Source organism: Hyla sarda, chromosome 9 (assembly GCF_029499605.1).
Source record: "Hyla sarda isolate aHylSar1 chromosome 9, aHylSar1.hap1, whole genome shotgun sequence".
Lineage (NCBI taxonomy): Eukaryota > Metazoa > Chordata > Amphibia > Anura > Hylidae > Hyla > Hyla sarda.
The window spans coordinates 65,509,471-65,530,350 of record NC_079197.1 but is presented as its reverse complement, the minus strand read 5'-3'; the positions used below and the strand labels follow the sequence as shown (position 1 = coordinate 65,530,350).

The following is a 20,880-nucleotide window of genomic DNA, read 5'->3' as shown; positions in this document are numbered from 1 at the left end:
AAAAACAGACAGTCCAAATTACACTTCAAATTTTTGGTCGACCTAGTGGGTTCAGAAATTAACACTCACAGCGATCTCAACCTCCTGCTTTCAAACTCCTGTTTTTGAAACTCCTCTTTCAAGCCCACACTTACACAGCAACACTTAGAAAGAGCAAGCTCAATAAACAGTCCCAAGCTAAGCTTTATACACCTGTGCCCAATCAACTCCTCCCCCTAGAGGTGGAACAGAGAAAAAGAGAAAAAAAGCTGAAAAATGGTGTTTAACTCTTTGGGGACGGAGCCCATTATAACCCTAAGGACGGGAGCATTTTTTGCAATTTTGACCACTGTCACTTTAAGCATTAATAACTCTGGGATGCTTTTACTTTTCATTCTGATTTTGAGATTGTTTTTTCGTGACATATTCTGCTTTATGTTAGTGGTAAATTTTTGTCGATACTTGCATCATTTCTTGGTGAAAAATTCCAAAATTTGATGAAAAATTTTTACATTTTGCATTTTTCTAACTTTGAAGCTCTCTGCTTGTAAGGAAAATAAACATTCTAAATAAATAATATTTTGATTCACATATACAATATGTCTACTTTATGTTTGCATCATAAAGTGTACATGTTTTTACTTTTGGAAAACATCAGAGGGCTTCAAAGTTCAGAAGCAATTTTCCAATTTTTCACAAAATTTTCAAAATCGGAATTTTTTAGGGGCCAGTTCAGTTTTGAAGTGGATTTGAAGGGCCTTCATAATAGAAATACCCCATAAATGACCCCATTATAAAAAAAACGCACCCCTCAAAGTATTCAAAATGACATTCAGTAAGTTTGTTAACCCTTTAGGTGTTTCACAGGAATAGCAGCAAAGTGAAGGAGAAAATTCAAAATCTTAATTTTTTACACTCGCATGTTCTTGTAGACCCAGTTTTTGAAATTTTACAAGGGGTAAAAGGAGAAAAAGCCCCCCAAAATTTGTAACCCAATTTCTCTCTAGTATGGAAATACCTCATATGTGTATGTCAAGTGTTCGGCGGGCACAGTAGAGGGCTCGGAAGGGAAGGAGCGACAATGGGATTTTGGAGAGTGAGTTTTGCTGAAATGGTTTTTGGGGGCATGTCGCATTTAGGAAGCCCCTATGGTGCCAGAACAGCAAAAAAAAAAAACGCATGGCATACTATTTTGGAAACTACACTCCTCAAGGCACGTAACAAGGGGTCCGGTGAGCCTTAACACCCCACAGGTGTTTGATGACTTTTCGTTAAATTCGGATGTGTAAATGAAAAAAAAAATGTCACTAAAGTGCAGGTTTTTCCCCCAAATTTACCATTTCTACAAAGGGTAATGGGACAAAAATCCCCCCAAAATTTGTAACGCAATTTCTCCCGAGTACTGAGATACCCCATATGTGGCCCTAAACTGTTGCTTTGAAATACGACAGGGCTCTGAAGTGAGAGAGCGCCATGCGCATTTGAGACCTGAATAAGGAATTTGCAGTAGGGGTGGACCCGGTTACAAGGATGGGGCTTGTCTCCACCAAAACCCTACGGCTGTTTCTCCCACAGGGTGCCTCCAGCTGCTGCAAGACTCCCAGCCTGCCAGGACAGTCTATGGCTGTCCGGCAACACTGGGAGTTGTGGTTTTGCCACAGCTGGAGGCGCCGTTTAGGAAACACTGCCGTATGAGACGTTTTTCATTTTTATTGGGGGGGGGGGGCGACGTGTAAGGGGGTGTATGTGTAGTGTTTTACTTTTTATTTATTTGTTAGTTTAGTGTAGTGTTTTTAGGGTACATTCACATAGGCAGGGGTTCACAGTAAGTTTCCTTGAAGGAAACCCACTGTAAACCCCCCCGTGGGGGGGTGGGGGGCTGCCCCAAGGGGGGGCACACCAAACCTTCAGCTGTGGCAAAATGACAACTCCCAGAATGCACTGACAGACCGTACATGCTGGGAGTTGTAGTTTTACAACAGCTGTAGGCACACTGGTGGGGAACCACTGAGTTAGAAAACAGACTCTAGCTCAGTGATTCCAACCCATGTGCCTCCAGCTGTTGCAAGACTACAACTCCCAGCATGTACGGTCTGTCATTGCACTCTGGGAGTTGTAGTTTTGCAACAGCTGGAGGCACACGGGTTGGAATCACTGAGTTAGGAAACAGACTCTAGCTCAGTGTTTCCCAACCAGTGTGCCTACAGCTGTTGCAAAACTACAATTCCCAGCATGCCCGTACAGTCAGGGATGCTGGGCGTGTAGTTCTGCAATATCTGGCCCTTCAGATGTTGCAGAACTACAACTCCCAGCATGCCTGGACAGTCTGGGCATGCTAGGAGTTGTAGTTATGCAACAACTGGGGAAGAACAGTCACCTCCAAACTGTAGCCCTCCAGATGTTGCAAAACTACAACTCCAAGCATGCCCAGACTGTCCAGGCATGCTGGGAGTTGTAGTTCTGCAACATCTGAAGGGCCAGATATTGCAGAACTACACGCCCAGCATCCCTGACTGTCTGGGCATGCTGGGAGTTGTAGTTTTGCAACATCTGGAGGGCTACAGTCTGGAGACCACCATATAGTGGTCTCCAAACTGTGCCACTTCAGATGTTGCAAAACTACAACTCCCAGCATTCCCAGACAGTCAGTGCATGCTGGGAGTTGTAGTTTTGCAACATTTGGAGGACCACAGTTTAGAGACCACTACACAGTGGTCTCCAAACTGTGACCCTCCAGATGTTGCAAAACTACAACTCCCAGCATGCCCAGACAGCCTTTGGCTGTGTGAGCATGCTGGGAGTTGTAGTTTTGCAGCTTTTAGAAGGCCACAGTGAAGATCACTTATCATGATCTTCACTGCAGCCTTCTCAGCCGCAGTTTCCGGCCGCTGCTCCTCCTGCTCGCGCCGCTTGTTCCTGAGCCGCCTCCGCCGCCTCCTCCGGTCCGGGTAAGCTGGGCCATGCCCTCCCCCTCGCCGCCCGTGTTCCCCCCGCTCTGTACCGACTTCTATCGGTGCGCAGAGCGGGGGGAAATGAACTGTAACCCCCCACCCCCCTCCTACCATTGGTGGTCAGCCTGACCGACCAATGGCAGGGAATAGGAGTGGGTGGCAACATTGCCACCTCGCTCCTATGCTGTAGGCTGGTCGGAGCTGTCTCTGACAGCTCCGATCAGTGTTATTTTCCGGGAGATCGGGTCACCAGTGACCCGATTTTCCCGGATCGCGGCAAATCGCAGGTCTGAATTGACCTGTGATTTGCTGTGATCGCCGATATGGGGGGGTCTCAGGACCCCCCTAGGCATTGCCACGGGATGCCTGCTGATAGATATCAGCAGGCATCCCGGTCCGATCGCCACCCGGCGAGCGGCAGTGATCGGAAATGCCGAGGGCGTATCGATACGCCCTCCGTCCTTAAGTGAAGGGACGCGAGGGCGTATGCATACACACTTTGTCCCCAAGGAGTTAAACTCTAACAGTTATCCCACTATGTGCAAGAGAAAAAGACTTACCCAAAATATGAATGTGGGCTATAGGCAGTCACACTCACTCCACAGATTCACTCCTCACAACAGATATTCACTGTTTTTGAAACTCCTCTTTCAAGCCCACTCTTACACAGCAACAACCCTACCGCTCACTGAATGGCACTCGTGCTGTACCTCCCTCAGTAGGGGTAGTTGGCAGATCTCTCTTACAGAGGCCTCTCTCAAAATTCTACATAGAGCCTATTATGTCCCTACGAGACTGAATAGGATTTTTCCCACTTCCTCCCCACTGTGCTTCCGTGGCTGCTCCCACCTGGGTACTATGCACCATATCTGGTGGTCATGTCCATTGATTAGGACATTTTGGTAGTCTGTGATCTCTCTTCTCAGGGAGGTCACTGGATTTGCTTGCCCACTACTTCCAACCTTCTGCCTTCTTATTCGGAAGCCTCCCTGTATGCCCCATAAATTGTTCTGCTTAGCTCAATTTATTCTTATGGCAGCTAGAATTCATGTGGCGGGGAATTGGAAATCTCCTTCCCTGTCTCTCGACAGTGTAGTCGAACGTGTCAACTTTCTCATGCTGTCTGAGAAGCTCAATGCTATGAGAGACGATGTGGTTGCTCGTTTTGATTGTTTGTGGCCCGATGTTAGGTATACCTTAACTCTGTATTAGTTCTCTACACGCTGACAATTTTGTTCTCTTGCTGCTGTGAGATGACTTTGCACACCCACTGTGTGTTAGCCTGTTTTATTATTTAGTATTTTATTCGGGTTGCGTCCCGAACGGTTTCCTTTTTAAGCAATCTTGATTTCACAATAAAATTTATATGTTTGCTACGAAAACTAAGGTTTTGACAAAAAAGTGTTTATTATCATGTGATGGTTACATTTTCCTCTTGCCCATAAATGCTCAATTTTTAAATGAAGGATAACATTGGGGATTGACTGGAATGTATCCCAAACAAAGCCTGGTTTCTTTAGGAAAGGGCACCAGCGTTACAGTCCCCCAAATGACATTCCTAGGGGCGGAGGAGGGGACACAGGGTATCTATGCTCATTTGAGACAGTTTGTTTGTCAGTCTTCTCAAATACCTTTATATCCTTGCATATATATTTTACTTTCTTTTTCTTAAAAGTGTAGTTTTCATTCTTTCTCTTCTCACACTTATTTTACATTCTCCTGTATTTTCTAGCTGCACCTTTTCTAACATTTCCATGTCTACCTCCTCAATGATTCATCTTTAAAAATTTTTAGCCTTCTAAATACATTCCAGGTGAGATTTTCTACTAGTAGTACAGCCTTCTGCAATTACATTTGTGAATATGGTAAAACAAAATTGTCAGCGTTTACTGAATTTTTCTTGGGATTTCATTCTGCTTTCCATTGTCTCTCGTAGGTCTTAGATTCTGAGCAGACAGAGAAATCTCAGATTTGATCAACATGAACCTCTGCTGGAATGAAATAAAGAAGAGATCTCACAGCCTAAGGTATCAGTGGAACATTTTGATGACACTTTTATCTCAACTGTATGCGCATTGGTGGCAAAGAATGATCTAGCTACTAAGGTCATGCTACAAGAGGGTAGAGAAACAGGTGCTCCACATTTATTTCTAAATTTCATAATTAGTATCAATCTGATATGAGAGCTAAGGACTAATTTCACTTTGTTATTGAAATGTCCAAATAAGTTATATTTAAAACAAATGTATTTTTGTATGTTTTGTATGCATGCTCTATATACATGTAAGGTTGACAATCCCACACAAGATTAGTATTGCATGCATTTGTTTTATTGCAACTTAAGTAGTGTTTTACATGTGCAAACACATTCTTGCTAGTTTTTCTTTTTCCTGTTCTGCTACTAGTACTTTTCCCATTTGTTAGCAGGGCATTAGAATGTTCAGAGCTAGAGCTTTGTGGTAACACAAATTTTCACATTACTGCTAAAATAAATAAATACATTTTGCTCCTTTACAAATTATTTTTGAGCAATATTTAGTTTTTTACATTTACTTTTGACTAATAAAAGGTTTTGGACATAGCAGATTGCAGAGGTGTATGTACTATATATATTTTTTATTTTTTTAAATCAGCTGGTGCCAGAAAGTTAAATAGATTTATAAATTACTTCTATTTAAAAATCTTAATCCTTCCAGTACTTATCAACTGCTGATTCTCCACAGGAAGTTATGTTCTTTTTTTATTTATTTTCTGTCTGTCCACAGTGCTCTCTGCTGACACCTCTGTCCATGTCAGGAACTGTCCAGAGCAGGAGAAAATACCTATAGCAATCCTCTCCTGCTTTCCTGACATGGAAAGAGGTGTCAGCAGAGAGCACTGTGGTCAGACAGAAAAGAAATTCTGAAAGAACATACAGCAGCTCATAAGTACTGGAAGCATTAAGCATTTTTAAATAGAAGTAATTTACACTGGAGTATGCCTTTAATGGGTGATGTGCTGCAAAAAAGTGGAAATTGCACCCAAGCCATGAAAACGGGATTGGGCACATGTCGCAGGTGAATAAGGAGGCATAACTTGTAGCTTCTGGGCCCCTATGTCTACCATGTGCTGTTTATAATACTTTTGTTTTTTATGCGGCAGAGGTGTCTTCGGGGCCCTCTTGGGCACTAGGGCCCCGGTGCAACTGCTACCTCTGCACCCCTATAGATATGCTCATGTGTCATGGGTAAAAAAAAACAGCTAATGAAAAGTTACATAGTTAGTACGGTTGAAAAAAGACATACGTCCATCAAGTTCAACCAGGGAATTGAAGGGTAGAGGTGTGGCGCGATATTGGGGAAGGGATGGGATTTTATATTTCTTTATAAGCATTAATGTTATTTTGTTCCAGGAATGTATCTAACCCAGGTTTTAAAGCTGTTAATTTTTCCTGCTGTGACCAGTTCCTGAGGTAGACTGTTCCATAAGTTAACAGTTCTTATGGTAAAGAAGGCGTGTCGCCCCTTAAGACTAAACCTTTTCTTCTCCAGACGGAGGGAGTGCCCCCTCGTCCTTTGGGGGGGGTTTAACCTGGAACAGTTTTTCTCCATATTTTTTGTATGGGCCATTAATATACTTATATACATTTATCATATCCCCCCTTAAACGTCTCTTCTCAAGACTAAACAATTGTAACTCCTTTAATCGCTCCTTTTATGGACTGGTGCCCAAAACTGAACAGCATATTCAAGGTGAGGCCGTACCAATGCTTTATAAAGGGGGAGTATTATGTCCCTGTCCCTCGAGTCCATGCCTCTTTTTATACATGACAATATCCTGCCGGCCCTGGAAGCAGCAGCCTGACATTGCATGCTATTCTGTAGTCTGTGATCTACAAGTACACCCAGTTCCTTCTCTACCAGTGACTCTGCCAGTTTAATCCACCCTAAGACATACAACGCATGCAGGTTATTAGTACCCAGATGCATAACTTTACATTTATCATCATTGAACCTCATTTGCCAAGTGGATGCCCAGACACTTAGTCTATCCAAGTCATCTTGTAACCTATACACATCCTCTATAGACTGTACCGTGCTACAAAGCTTGGTGTCATCTGCAAAGATAGAAACAGAGCTGTTAATGCCATCCTCTATATCATTGATAAATAAATTAAACAACAGCGGGCCCAGTACTGAACCTTGGGGTACACCACTAATAACCGGGGACCAATTAGAGTACGAATCATTGGCCACCACTCTCTGGGTACGATCCATGAGCCAGTGATCAATCCAGTTACAAACTAAAGTTTCCAAACCCAAAGACCTTAACTTACCTGTCAGACGTCTATGAGGGACAGTATCAAACGCTTTTGCAAAATCCAGAAACACTATATCCACAGCCATTCCTCTGTCAAGGCTTCTACTCACATCTTCATAAAAGCAAATTAGATTGTTTTGACAACTTCTATCCTTAGTAAACCCATGCTGGCTATCACTTATTATAAAATTAAATAATTATGAATTATAAAACAACATCCCTTCCCCTTATCCCCTTACACCCTTCCCTTCAATTCCCTGGTTGAACTTGATGGACGTATGTCTTTTTCAACCATACTAACTATGTAACTATGTAATTTATAATACAATTATCCCCTATGTATTCCTGTATGTAATCCCTTAGAAGTCCTTCAAACAATTTACCCACAATGCACGTTAAACTTACCGGTCTATAGTTTCCTGGGGAAGACCTAGAGCCCTTTTTGAAGATTGGCACCACATTCGCCTTGCGCCAGTCCCTTGGCACAATACCAGACACCATGAAAAGGGGTACAGATATTATTGAACTTTGTTCTCTAAGAACTCTTGGGTGCAATCCATCTGGCCCTGGAGATTTGCTTACATTTATATTACTTAACTTACCTTGTACCATTTCTACATTAAGCCAGTTCAGTACATTACGTGATGTGTTACCAGCACTGACCTGTCCAATGTCAGCTCCTTCTTCCTTAGTATATACAGAACTAAAGAACCCATTCAGTAGCTCTGCTTTCTCTTTATCGCCTGTGACAACCTCCCCATTATCATTATTAAGGGGTCCTACATGCTCTGTCCTCGGTTTTTTTGCATTTATATATCTAAAAAAATATTTAGGATTAGTTTTGCTTTCTTTGGCCACCTGTCTCTCATTTTGAATTTTTGCTGTTTTTATTACATGTTTAGAGATTTTATTAAGCTCCTTGTACTATTTAAATGTTATAGCTGACCCATCAGATTTGTATTTTTTGAAAGCAATTTTGTTGTTGTTTATTGCTCTTTTAACATCATTTGTCAGCCATGTAGGATTTAGTTTTAATCGTTTATATTTGTTCCCCTTTGGTATGTATTTAGCTGTATAGTTATTTAGAGTTGATTTAAAGATGTCCCATTTACCTTCTGTATCAGTATCTGACAACACCTCCCCCCAGTCTATGTCCTGTAGTGCAGCTCTCAGCCCAGGGAAGTTTGCCTTTTTAAAGTGATATGTTTTTGCCTTCCCCGCCTGTCTTTGCTTTCTACATTTTAAGTCAAAAGTAACTATATTGTGGTCGCTATTACCAAGGTCTTCCCGCACAGTAACATTTCCAACCAGCTCTGCGTTGTTGGAAATGATCAGATCCAACAAGGCATCACTTCTTGTTGGGTCCTCCACAAACTGGCCCATAAAATTATCCTGCAATAAATTTAGGAATTGTCGCCCCTTTGTAGTTTTAGCCAACCCCGGACCCCAATCTATATCTCGGTAGTTAAAATCTCCCATTATTACCACTGTACCTGCCCGGGCGACCCTCTCTATTTGTTTATTTGTTTTACAATTTTTTTTAAATTTTATAATCCTTTTATACATGATTCTTTGCAAATCCAGTCAAACACAATGGGTATTTGAACGAAAGTTTACTAATACATGGTATCTGAATAATTCCACATTCAATGTTAGATATTAGTGGCTGAATTTATTAATGGTTTTGGTCCAGTTTGTGTGAAAGTTGATGACTTTTTATGGTTTAACGCTTTAGAGATATTTCAGGCACTTTTGTGCCTTGATCAACAAGGGGCTTAGCTTGGCATGGAAAATAATCAACAACCTGCACCAAAATTTTGCCACATAATTCTGGTGCAAATTAGGCCAACCAATAGTTGGTGTAAAGTTAGAAAAAGTGTCTAAAACTGTACCAATTTAGTGCATTTAGCACTATTGTATATCTGACACTTTTAGACAGTCTAGTCTAAATTTAGTATGTCTACAGATTACACAGTTTTAGTAAATCTTCCCCATTGTGCAAGGTAATCAAAATTATAGACTTCTCAAGTTGTTCCCTTCACTTTATTTACCTAACCTTTGGGTGTGTACGAATTTGGAAACTAAATTTGTTGATCAGTTTCATCCATAACCAATCATTATCCTCAACATTAACTCCTTAATGACAATGGACACAAATTTACATCTTATCAGACATCACCAATCATGCTGATACCGCCATTAACTCTTCCGATGCAGTGATCAATATGGTGGTCCTGAGGTCCCCTTACCTACCTCCTATTGCTGCAATCTTCTTCTCTTGTCTGCTTTCTGGTAGATTATACTGATCAGTACCATGCCTATACATAACACTGAACAGTATTAGCAATCAATAGATTGCTATAAATAGTCCCCTATGGGAACATATAAAAATGTTAAATAAATAGTAAAAAAATAACAACAAAAAAATGTAAAAAAAAAGCCCCTCCCCTAATTAAAATATTCCTTTTTTCCACTTTTACAAAACAAGTGTAACAAAAAATGTATAAACATATTTGGTATCGGCGTGTGCATAAATCTACAAACTATTAAATATCATTTAAATGATCCTGTAAGGTAAACAGCCTAACCCCTTAACCTCTTCAGGACATAGGGCGTATGGATACGCCCTGAATCCCGAGTCCTTAAGGACCGAGGGCGTATCCATACGCCCGTGGGAATTCCGGCCCCCACCGCTAGCCGGTTGGGGACCGGAGTCGGATGCCTGCTGAAATCGTTCAGCAGGCATCCCGGCATATCGCCCAGGGGGGTCATTATGTCCCCCCATGTCGGCGATCGCCGCAGATTGCTGGACAATTCAGTCCAGCGATCTGCGGCGATTCCGGGTCAATCGGGTCTCCAGTGACCCGGTGACCCGGAATTACTGGCTGTTCGGGGCCGTCTCTGACGGCCCCGAACAGCCAGAGCCTGCAGGGGTGAGGTGGCACTGGTGCCACCTCACGATCGCCCTGATTCGTCGGCCGGATTACTGGCCGACCAATCAGGGCGCCTGCTGCGGGTGTCACTCCCGCACCCGCTCCGCCCCTCTTCTGGAGGACGTGAGCGGTTGCGAGACGTGCACCCCGGGTGCTGGGGACCCCGATCCCCGGCGTTAATGTTGGGATCGGGGCCCCAGGAGCAGCGGCGGCGGCGGCGGTGACGACGAGGGACTGACCTGTGCGGCTGGATCGTTGGAGGTGAGTGACAGCCTCCTGCTGTTGCTTAGCAACAGCTCCCAGCATGCAAAAAGGGCATGCTGGGAGCTGTAGTTATGCAACAGCAGGAGGCAGACCACCACAACTCCCAGCATTCCCTTATGGGCATGCTGGGACTTATGGTTTTGCAACAGCTGGAGGCACATTCTTTCTATGGAAAAGTGTACCTTCAGCTGTTGTATAACTACAACTCCCAGCTTGCACAAACAGCTAAAGTGCATGCTGGCAGTTGTAGTGGTGCATCTGCTGGTTGCATAACTACAACTCCCAGCATGCCCGTTGGCTGTCGGTGACTGCTGAGAGTTGTAGTTTTGCAACAGCTGAAGGCACACTGGTTGTGAAACTCAGAGTTTTTTTTTTACCTAACTCAGTGTTTCACGACCGGTGTGCCTCCAGCTGTTGCAAACTACAACTCTCAGCAGTCACCGTACACCATGCACCGTACATGCTGGGAGTTGTAGTTTTGCAACAGCTGGAGGCACACTGGTTGTGAAACACTGAGTTAGGTCACAAACTCAGTGATACATAACCAGTGTGCCTACAGCTGTTGCAAAACTGCAACTCTCAGCAGTCACCGACAGCCAACGGGCATGCTGGGAGTTGTAGTTATGCAACAGCTGGATGTCCCCCCCAATGTGAACGTACAGGGTACACTCACATGGGCGGAGGATTACAGTAAGTATCTGGCTGCAAGTTTGAGCTGCCGCAAACTTTCTGCTGCAGCTCAAATTGCCAGCGAGAAACTACTGTGAACCCCCGCCCGTGCGACTGTACCCTAAAAACACTACACTACACTAACACAAAAAATAAAATAAAAAGTAAAAAACACTACGTATACACATACCCCTACACAGCCCCCCTCCCCTCCCCAATAAAAATGAAAAACGTCTGGTACGCCACTGTTTCCAGAACGGAGCCTCCAGCTGTTGCAAAACAACTCCCAGTATTGTCGGACAGCCGTTGACTGTCCAGGCATGCTGGGAGTTTTGCAACAGCTGGAGGCACCCTGTTTGGGAATCACTGGCGTAGAATACCCCTATGTCCACCCCTATGCAATCCCTAATTTAGGCCTCAAATGCGCATGGCGCTCTCACTTTGGAGCCCTGTCGTATTTCAAGGCAACAGTTTAGGGTCACATATGGGGTATCGGTTCTCGGGAGAAATTGTGTTACAAATTTTGGGGGGTATTTTCTGCTTTTACCCTTTTTAAAAATGAAAAATTTTTGGGAAAACAAGCATTTTAGGTAAAAAAAAAAATTTTTTTTTTACATATGCAAAAGTCGTGAAACACCTGTGGGGTATAAAGGTTCACTTAACCCCTTGTTACGTTCCCCGAGGGGTCTAGTTTCCAAAATGGTATGCCATGTGGGTTTTTTTTTGCTGTTCTGGCACCATAGGGGCTTCCTAAATGCGGCATGCCCCCAGAGAAAAATTTGCGTTCAAAAAGCCAAATGTGACTCCTTCTCTTCCGAGACCTGTAGTGCGCCAGCAGAGCACTTTTCACCCCCATATGGGGTGTTTTCTGAATCGGGAGAAATTGGGCTTCAAATTTTTAGGGGTATTTTCTGCTATTACCCTTTTTAAAAATAAAAAATTTTTGGGAAAACAAGCATTTTAGGTAAAAATTTTTTATTTTTTTTTTACATTTGCAAAAGTCGTGAAACACCTGTGGGGTATTAAGGTTCACTTTATCCCATGTTACATTCCCCGAGGGGTCTAGTTTCCAAAATGGTGTGCCATGTGTTTTTTTTTTGCTGTTCTGGCACCATAAGGGCTTCCTAAAGATAACATGCCCCCCAAAAACCATTTCAGAAAAACATACTCTCCAAAATCCCCTTGTCGCTCCTTCCCTTCTGAGCCCTCTACTGTGCCCGCCGAACACTTTACATAGACATATGAGGTATGTGCTTACTCGAGAGAAATTGGGCTACAAATACAAGTAAAAAATTTGTCCTTTTACCCCTTGTAAAAATTCAAAAATTGGGTCTGCAAGAACATGTGAGTGTAAAAAATGAAGATTGTGAATTTTCTCCTTCACTTTGCTTCTATTCCTGTGAAACACCTAAAGGGTTAAAACGCTGACTGAATGTCATTTTGAATACTTTTGGGGGTGTAGTTTTTATAATGGGGTCATTTATGGGGTATTTCTAATATGAAGACCCTTCAAATCCACTTCAAACCTGAACTGGTCCCTGAAAAATACTGAGTTTGAAAATTTTGTGAAAAATCGGAAAATTGCTGCTGACCGTTGAAGCCCTCTGGTGCCTTCCAAAAGTAAAAACACGTCAATTTTATGATGCAAACATAAAGTAGACATATTGTATATGTGAACCAAAAAAAAATGTATTCGTAATATCCATTTTCCTTACAAGCAGAGAGCTTCAAAGTTAGAAAAATGCAAAATTTTCAAATTTTTCATCAAATTTACGGATTTTTCACCAAGAAATGATGCAAGTATCGACAAAAATTTACCACTATGTTAAAGTAGAATATGTCACGAAAAAACATTCTCGGAATCAGAATGATAACTAAAAGCATTCCAGAGTTATTAATGTTTAAAATGACAGTGGTCAGATGTGCAAAAAACGCTCCGGTCCTTAAGGCCAAAATGGGCTCCGTCCTGAAGGGGTTAAGGACCAGGGGGTTTTCCGTTTTTGCACTTTCATTTTTTCCTCCTTACCTTTAAAAAATCAATAACCCTTTAAATTTTGCACATAAAAATCCATATGATGGCTTATTTTTTGCGCCACTAATTCTACTTTGTAATGACATCAGTCATTTTACCCAAAAAACAACGGCAAAATGGAAAAAAAATCATTGTGAGACAAAATTGGAAAAAAAAACAAAACATTTTGTAACTTTTGGGGGCTTCTGTTTCTACGCAGTACATTTTTCGGTAAAAATGACACATTCTCTTTATTCTGTAGGTCCATACGATTAAAATGATACCCTACTTATATCCTACTTATATCAGTTTGATTTTTGAAAATGTATACGTTTAAAATTGTCATCTTCTGACCCCTATAACTTTTTTATTTTACGGCGTATGGGTCGGTATGAGGGCTCATTTTTTGCGCCGTGATCTGAAGTTTTTAGCGGTACCCTTTTTGTATTGATTGGACTTGTTAATCACTTTTTAGTCATTTTTTCATGATATAAAAAGTGACCAAAACTACACTATTTTGGACTTTTGAATTTTTTTGCGCGCACGCCATTGACCGTGCGGTTTAATTAACGATATATTTTCATAGTTCGGACATTTCCGCACTCGGCGATACCACATATATTTATTTTTATTTACACTGTTTTATTTTGTTACTAGGAAATGCCGGGGGATTTAAACTTTGAATTCAGAAGGGAATACATGAAAGGGTTAACTTTTTTTTTTTACACTTTTTTTTGCGAGCTCATAGCTCCTATAGGGACCTATGAGCTTGCAATGGCTGATTGCATACACAGATTGTTGCCTTGCTGTTCAATAGCAACAAGCTGTGTAATCAGCGGTTGATTGCTCCAGCCTGTAACTCAGGCATGGAGCAATCAATCAGAGCCGGGACGCCGATGGAAGAAGGTAGGGACTTCTTGTCTCCGGGTAGCTGATCGGGGCATCGCGATTTTATCGCGATGACCCCGATCAGCCCGACTGAGCAGCCGGGAAGCATTTACTTTTACTTTCGATGCGGCGCTCAGCTTTGAGCGCCACATCAGAAGGGTTAATAGCGTGTGGCCGAACGATCGCGGCCACGCGCTATTAGCCGTGGGTCCCAGCTGTGAATAGGCGCCGGGACAGGCACCGGACTTAGGACGTACTCATAGGTCCTATGTCCTTAAGGGGCTAAACACATAAAAAAGAAATAAATAAACAAATAAATAAATCCAAAATTGTTGCTTTTTGATCACATCCCAGAAAATGTAATAAAAAGTGATTTAAAAAAAAGTCGCATACCGTATATACTCGAGTATAAGCCGACCCGAGTATAAGCCGAGACCCCTAATTTCAACCCAAAATCCCAGGAAAAGTTATTGACTCGAGTATAAGCCTAGGGTGGGAAATACCTCATCCCCCCCTGTCATCATCCAGACCCGTCATTAACATCCTCATCATCATCCCCTTGTCATCATCCCACACATCCCCCCTTCATCATCCCCTTATCATCCCACACATCCCCCTTCATCATCCCCTTGTCATCATCCCACACATCCCCCCCTATCATCCCCTTATCATCCCGCACATCCCCCCCTTCATCATCCCCTTATCATCCCACACATCCCCCCTTCATCATCCCCTTATCATCCCGCACATCCCCCCTTCATCATCCCCTTATCATCCCACACATCCCCCCTTCATCATCCCCTTATCATCCCACACATCCCCCCTTCATCATCCCCTTGTAATCATCCCCCCCCCCCTTCATCATCCCCACCCCCCTTCATCATCCCCACACCCCCCCTTCATCATCCTCTTCTCATCATTCGCCCTCAGTGGTCTTCAACCTGCGGACCTCCAGAGGTTTCAAAACTACAACTCCCAGCAAGCCCGGGCAGCCATCGGCTGTCCGGGCTTGCTGGGAGTTGTAGTTTTGAAACCTCCGGAGGTCCGCAGGTTGAAGACCACTGCGGCCTTCAACATCATCCAGCCCCCTCTCACCCCCCTTTAGTTCTGAGTACTCACCTCCGCTCGGCGCTGGTCCGGTCCTGCAGGGCTGTCCGGAGAGGAGGTGGTCCGGTGAGGAGGTGGTCCGGGCTGCTATCTTCACCGGGGGCGCCTCTTCTCCGCGCTTCCGGCCCGGAATAGATGCGTTGCCTTGACAATGACGCAAATGACGCACCTCTGCGTCGTTGTCACGGCAACGTGACTATTCTGAGGCCGGGCCCGAAGCGCTTAGAAGAGGCCTCCCCGGTGAAGATGGCAGCCCGGAACCACTATCCCACCGGACCACCTCCTCACCGGACAGTCCTGCAGGACCGGACCAGCGCCGAGCGGAGGTGAGTACTCAGAACTAAAGGGGGTGAGAGGGGCTGGATGATGTTGAAGGCCGCAGTGGTCTTCAACCTGCGGACCTCCGGAGGTTTCAAAACTACAACTCCCAGCAAGCCCGGACAGCCGATGGCTGCCCGGGCTTGCTGGGAGTTGTAGTTTTGAAACCTCTGGAGGTCCGCAGGTTGAAGACCACTGCGGGTGGGGGAGTTCACTCGAGTATAAGCCGAGGGGGGGTGTTTTCAGCACGAAAAACTCGGCTTATACTCGAGTATATACGGTATATATGCAAATGTGGTCCAGATAAAAACTGCAGATCATGGCACAAAAAATAAGCCCTCATCCAGCCCCGTATACGGAAAAAATTTCAATGTTATAGGGGTCAGAATAGGGCAATTTTAAACATATGTATTTTGTTAAAAAAGTTTAACCCCTTCAGGACCAATGACGTACATGTACTTCATGGGACCCCGGTACTTAAGGACCCATGACGTACATGTACGTCATGGTATACTCCGGTCCCTGCCGCGGCGCCCGGCAGATATCGGAATGGCATGACTGCTGAAATCATTCAGCAGGCATGCCATGCAAACGCCGAAGGGGGTCCCGGGACCCCCACATGTCGGCGATCGCAGCAGAGCGCTCGTGAATTCATGCGAACGATCTGCTGCGATTCTGGTAATTCGGGTCACTTGCGACCCGTTGACCCGGAAAACGAGGTGATCAGCGGTGTACGATACACCGCCAATCACCTTCGGTTGCTGGGAGCGGTGACAATACTGTCACTGCCCCAGCAACGCTGCTATTGGCCGGCGATCGTCAGGCCAATACCAGCGCGGCAGAGGAGGGGTTAACGGTCCCCTCACGCATGCAGCCCTGCATGCTCGCTGAGTTCAGTCAGCAGGCAGAGGTGCCAGAAGAGGAACGGGACCCCCCTCCCTCTGTGCTCCAGAGCCCCCTCATCCACAGCGATTGCCCCCCTAGTGCAGGGACAGTGTTCTTTAAGGGAAAGGTATGTGTAAAATAAAAGTGAAAGTATAAAATAAAAGTGAAATTATAAACCCCCCCCCACCTGAACCCGTAATAGGCCCCTAGGTCCTGTGATCAGTGTCACTAGGGACCTATTAGGGATTCAGGGTGCTGCGTGCGCCACCCCTTTTTTGTGGCCGCAGCGTCTTTTTTTTCCCCATTATAACGGTGTGTGAGGGATAATCACACACTGTTATATAAAGTAGTACACCAAGCACCACGCTACATACTTCTCCGCACACACACCCTCACCCCCCCATCACCGCCCCTCCCCCTGCCACCATAGAAAAAAGGTGATGGCTCGCCGGGCATTTTTGGCAGCGGAGGCTTACGCTTTTTTAGCCTCCGACTCCGAATCTGCCAGTGAGGACGAGGAAGATGCTACTTTTTTGTGTTCTTCCTCGTCCTCCTCATCATCTAGTAGTGATGATGACTCCCCTGTACGGCGGCGGAGACGCCGCCAGGCGAGGCCACGCACCCCCCCCCCATAAAAGCGACCCAGTGGCCGACACTAGTACAAGTGGCAATGCCGCTCGTAATAGGAGTCCGGCCCCCCAGACAAGTGCACCGGAGCCCCCTTCCAATGACCCTGTCTGGAGCCCCCCAGAGGGTTATCAGCCACGGATACCTGAGTTTGTTGTTGACTCAGGAATCCGGATTGACCATGCTGGCTTCACTGATCTAGACTTTTTAAAGTTTTTTTTTCAGTGACAGCCTGGTCAATCACATGGTGGAGCAAACGAACTTGTATGCCCAGCAGTTCATTGCCCACCACCCCAATTCGTTTTTTGTCAGGTCCAATGAATGGCGCGCCATTGATGCAGTGGAAATGAGGACATTTTGGGGCCTCTCGCTGCATATTGGCCTAGTCAAAAAACCAAGTGCTCATCATTACTGGAGCGGGGACGTCCTCTATCAGACCCCGCTTTACAGTATGGCGATGACACGGAAGCGGTTCAAGGCCATTCGGAAATGCCTGCATTATGCAGATAATGCGGCATGTCTTCCCCGAGGTGATCCCACCTATGACCGGATTTACATAAGTGAGGCTGGTCATCGATCACTTTGGGGCCAAATTTTTGGAGACCTACGTACCGCTCAGGGACCTCTCGGTAGATGAGTCTCTCATCAGTTTTAAGGGGAGACTCATCTTCCGCCAGTATATTCCCTCGAAGCGGGTGCGGTATGGCGTGAAACTCTACAAACTCTGCGAGAGTACCTGCGGGTACACTTGCAAGTTTAGAGTATATGAGGGACGAGATTCTCGTATTGAATCCCCAGAGTGTCCCCCCACTCTGGGTGTTAGCGGGAAACTCGTTTGGGACCTTATGCACCCATTGCTGGATAAGGGTTTCCACGTGTACGTGGATAACTTTTATTTCTGCATCCCTCTGTTCAAATCCCTTTCCGCCAGATCAACGTCCGCTTGTGGGACCGTGTGGAAGAACCAGAGAGGCCTCCCTCTAAATTTGGTCCAGACGCCTATCCCCAAGGGTGAGCCCCGTGCCCTGACCCATGATAACCTGTTGTTGGTGAAGTATAAGGATAAGAGTCATGTCCTTATACTCACCACTATTCATGGGAATGGCAGCACCCCTGTCCCTGTGCGAGGTACCGTGGGACTGGTCCTCAAGCCCGATTGTATTCTGGACTACAATCAGTATATGGGGGGAGTTGATCTTTCAGATCAAGTCCTCAAGCCATATAACGCCATCCAGAAAACACGGGCATGGTACATAGTATGCTGGCAACACAGGGACATTCCTCCAGTACCAAGAAGAAGTCCTAAGGTTCCTGATCTTTGCTGACCGGGAAAGATCAGGCCGGACTTCCCAAGGGTCTGGAGTTATAGGCGCCAGGATCGTCCCTGGCCAGCACTTTCCAGGTGAGGTCCCCCGCACTGGAAGGACGGGACGATCCCAGAAAAGATGCAGAGTGACACCACCACTCAGTGTGACACTTGCCCAGATAATCCGGGCCTCTGCATAAAAAACTGCTTCAGGGAGTATCACACTTCCATGGAGCGCTAAATTTTCCCTTTTCATTTAAATTTTCCATAATTTGACCAATGTACCAAGTCCAGAGTACATTCAAAATTTTAACCCCCATTAACCACTAAATTGCCCAAAAAAACCTGGGAAAAAAAACAACCTGATAAGACCTCGGGGGTGTTTTTTCAGAAATGGTTCATAGGTCACTGAGTCACTATCATCGGGGATTTTTTATGTTGCCTCAAATGCGCAGTGCTCTCTCTCCACCTGTGTGGGTTCGCATTTGAGGCAACAGGTTAGGGACGGCCACACACATCACATTCCCAGAATGATGATTCAGAGTATAGGGTTTAGGGCGGGCATATATTTTTTTTAGTTTTGGCTATGCTCTGGGTCCTCATTCTGGGAACATATCCTGTTTTATTATTATTTATAATTTTCTGGCCAACTGTAGCCCATATTACGGGCCTCTGTACCCCACCTGTCTACCCCAGTTACGGCCTGTTGTCCCCCAAGTGTTCCCCTATTTTAGGGCTCAGTGCTCCCCCATTAACCTCTTTAGGACGCAGGGCGTATGGATACTCCCTGCATTCCGAGTCCTTAAGGACGCAGGGCGTATTCATACGCCCGTGGGAATCATTCAGCAGGCATCCCGGCATATCGCCCAAGGGGGTCATTATGCCCCCCCATGTCGGCGATGGCCGCAGATCGCTGGACAATTCAGTCCAGCGATCTGCGGCGATTCCGGGTCAATCGGGTCTCCAGCCAGAGCCAGCAGGGGTGAGGTGGCACTGGTGCCACCTCACGATCGCCCTGATTCGTCGGCCGGATTACCGGCCGACCAATCAGGGCGCCTGCTGCAGGTGTCACTCCCGCACCCGCTCCGCCCCTCTTCCGGAGGACGTGAGTGGGTGCGGGCAGAAGACCCCGGGTGCTGGGGACCCCGATCCCCTGCGTCCCTGTTGGGATCGGGGCCCCAGGAGCGACGGCCGCGGCGAGGGACTGTCATGCGACGGAGCAGCAGCAGGAGGTGAGTGACAGCCTCCTGCTGTTGCTTAGCAACAGCTCCCAGCATGCAAAAAGGGCATGCTAGGAGCTGTAGTTATGCAGAATCAGGAGGCAGACCACCACAACTCCCAGCATTCCCTTATGGGCATGCTGGGACTTATGGTTTTGCAACAGCTGGAGGCACATTTTTTCTATGGAAAAGTGTACCTTCAGCTCCTGTATAACTACAACTCCCAGCTTGCACAAACAGCTAAAGTGCATGCTGGGAGTTGTAGTGGTGCATCTGCTGGTTGCATAACTACAACTCCCAGCATGCCCATTGGCTATCGGTGACTGCTGAGGGTTGTAGTTTTGCAACAGCTGAAGGCACACTGGTTGTGAAACTCAGTTTTTTTTTACCTAACTCAGTGTTTCACGACCGGTGTGCCTCCAGCTGTTGCAAACTACAACTCCCAATAGTCACCTTACACCATGCACCGTACATGCTGGGAGTTGTAGTTTTGCAACAGCTGGAGGCACACTGGTTTTGAAACACTGAGTAAGGTCACAAACTCAGTGATACATAACCAGTGTGCCTACAGCTGTTGCAAAACTAAAATTCTCAGCATGTACAGTCTGTCAGCGCATGCTGGGAGTTGTAGTTTTGCAACAGCTGGATGTCCCCCCCCCCCAATGTGAATGTACAGGGTACACCACTCACATGGGCGGAGGTTTATAGTAAGTATCGGGCTGCAAGTTTGAGCTGCGGCAAATTTTCTGCCGCAGCTCAAACTGCCAGCGAGAAACTACTGTGAACCCCTGCCCGTGCGACTCTACCCTAAAAACACTACACTACACTAACACAAAATAAAATAAAAAGTAAAAAACACTACATATACACATACCCCTACACAGCCCCCCTCCCCTCCCCAATAAAAATGAAAAACGTCTGGTATGCCACTGTTTCCAAAACGGAGCCTCCAGCTGTTGCAAAACAACTACTCCCAGTATTACCAGACAGCCACTGACTGTCCAGGCATGCTGGGAGTTTTACAACAGCTGGAGGCACCCTGTTTAGGAATCACTGGCGTAGAATTCCTCTATGTCCACCCCTATGCAATCCCTAATTTAGGCCTCAAATGCGCATGGCGCTCTCACTTTGGAGCCCTGTCGTATTTCAAGGCAACAGTTTAGGGCCACATATGGGGTATCGCTGTACTTGGGAGAAATTGCCTAACACATTTTGGGGGGTATTTTCTGCTTTTACCCTTTTTAAAAATGTAAAATTTTTTTTTTTTTTTACATATGCAAAAGTCGTGAAACGCCTGTGGGGTATTAAGGTTCACTTAACCCCTTGTTACGTTCCCCGAGGGGTCTAGTTTCCAAAATAGTATGCCATGTGGGGGGGGGGGGGTTGCTTTTCTGGCACCATAGGGGCTTCCTAAATGCGGCAT

The 20,880-nt window shown here is 45.5% G+C and overlaps 1 protein-coding gene across 13 annotated transcripts in view; it reads left to right on the top strand.

Moving 5' to 3' along the window:
- The window catches only part of DRP2 (dystrophin related protein 2), a 1,527,660-nt gene that overhangs the window by 293,180 nt on the left and 1,213,600 nt on the right, over positions 1 to 20,880 (top strand). For 12 of the 13 annotated variants that reach the window (XR_008847731.1, XM_056539136.1, XM_056539139.1 and 9 more), the window contains one exon: positions 4,867 to 4,957. Coding sequence is in view for 11 of the 13 variants with exons in the window: in XM_056539136.1 (XP_056395111.1) it covers positions 4,911 to 4,957 (47 nt within the window). In the remaining 2 variants the exon portion in view is untranslated. Of the gene's footprint in view, positions 1 to 4,662; positions 4,744 to 4,866; positions 4,958 to 20,880 lie in introns of all 13 variants that reach the window. The other variant, XM_056539143.1, reaches the window with a different exon arrangement.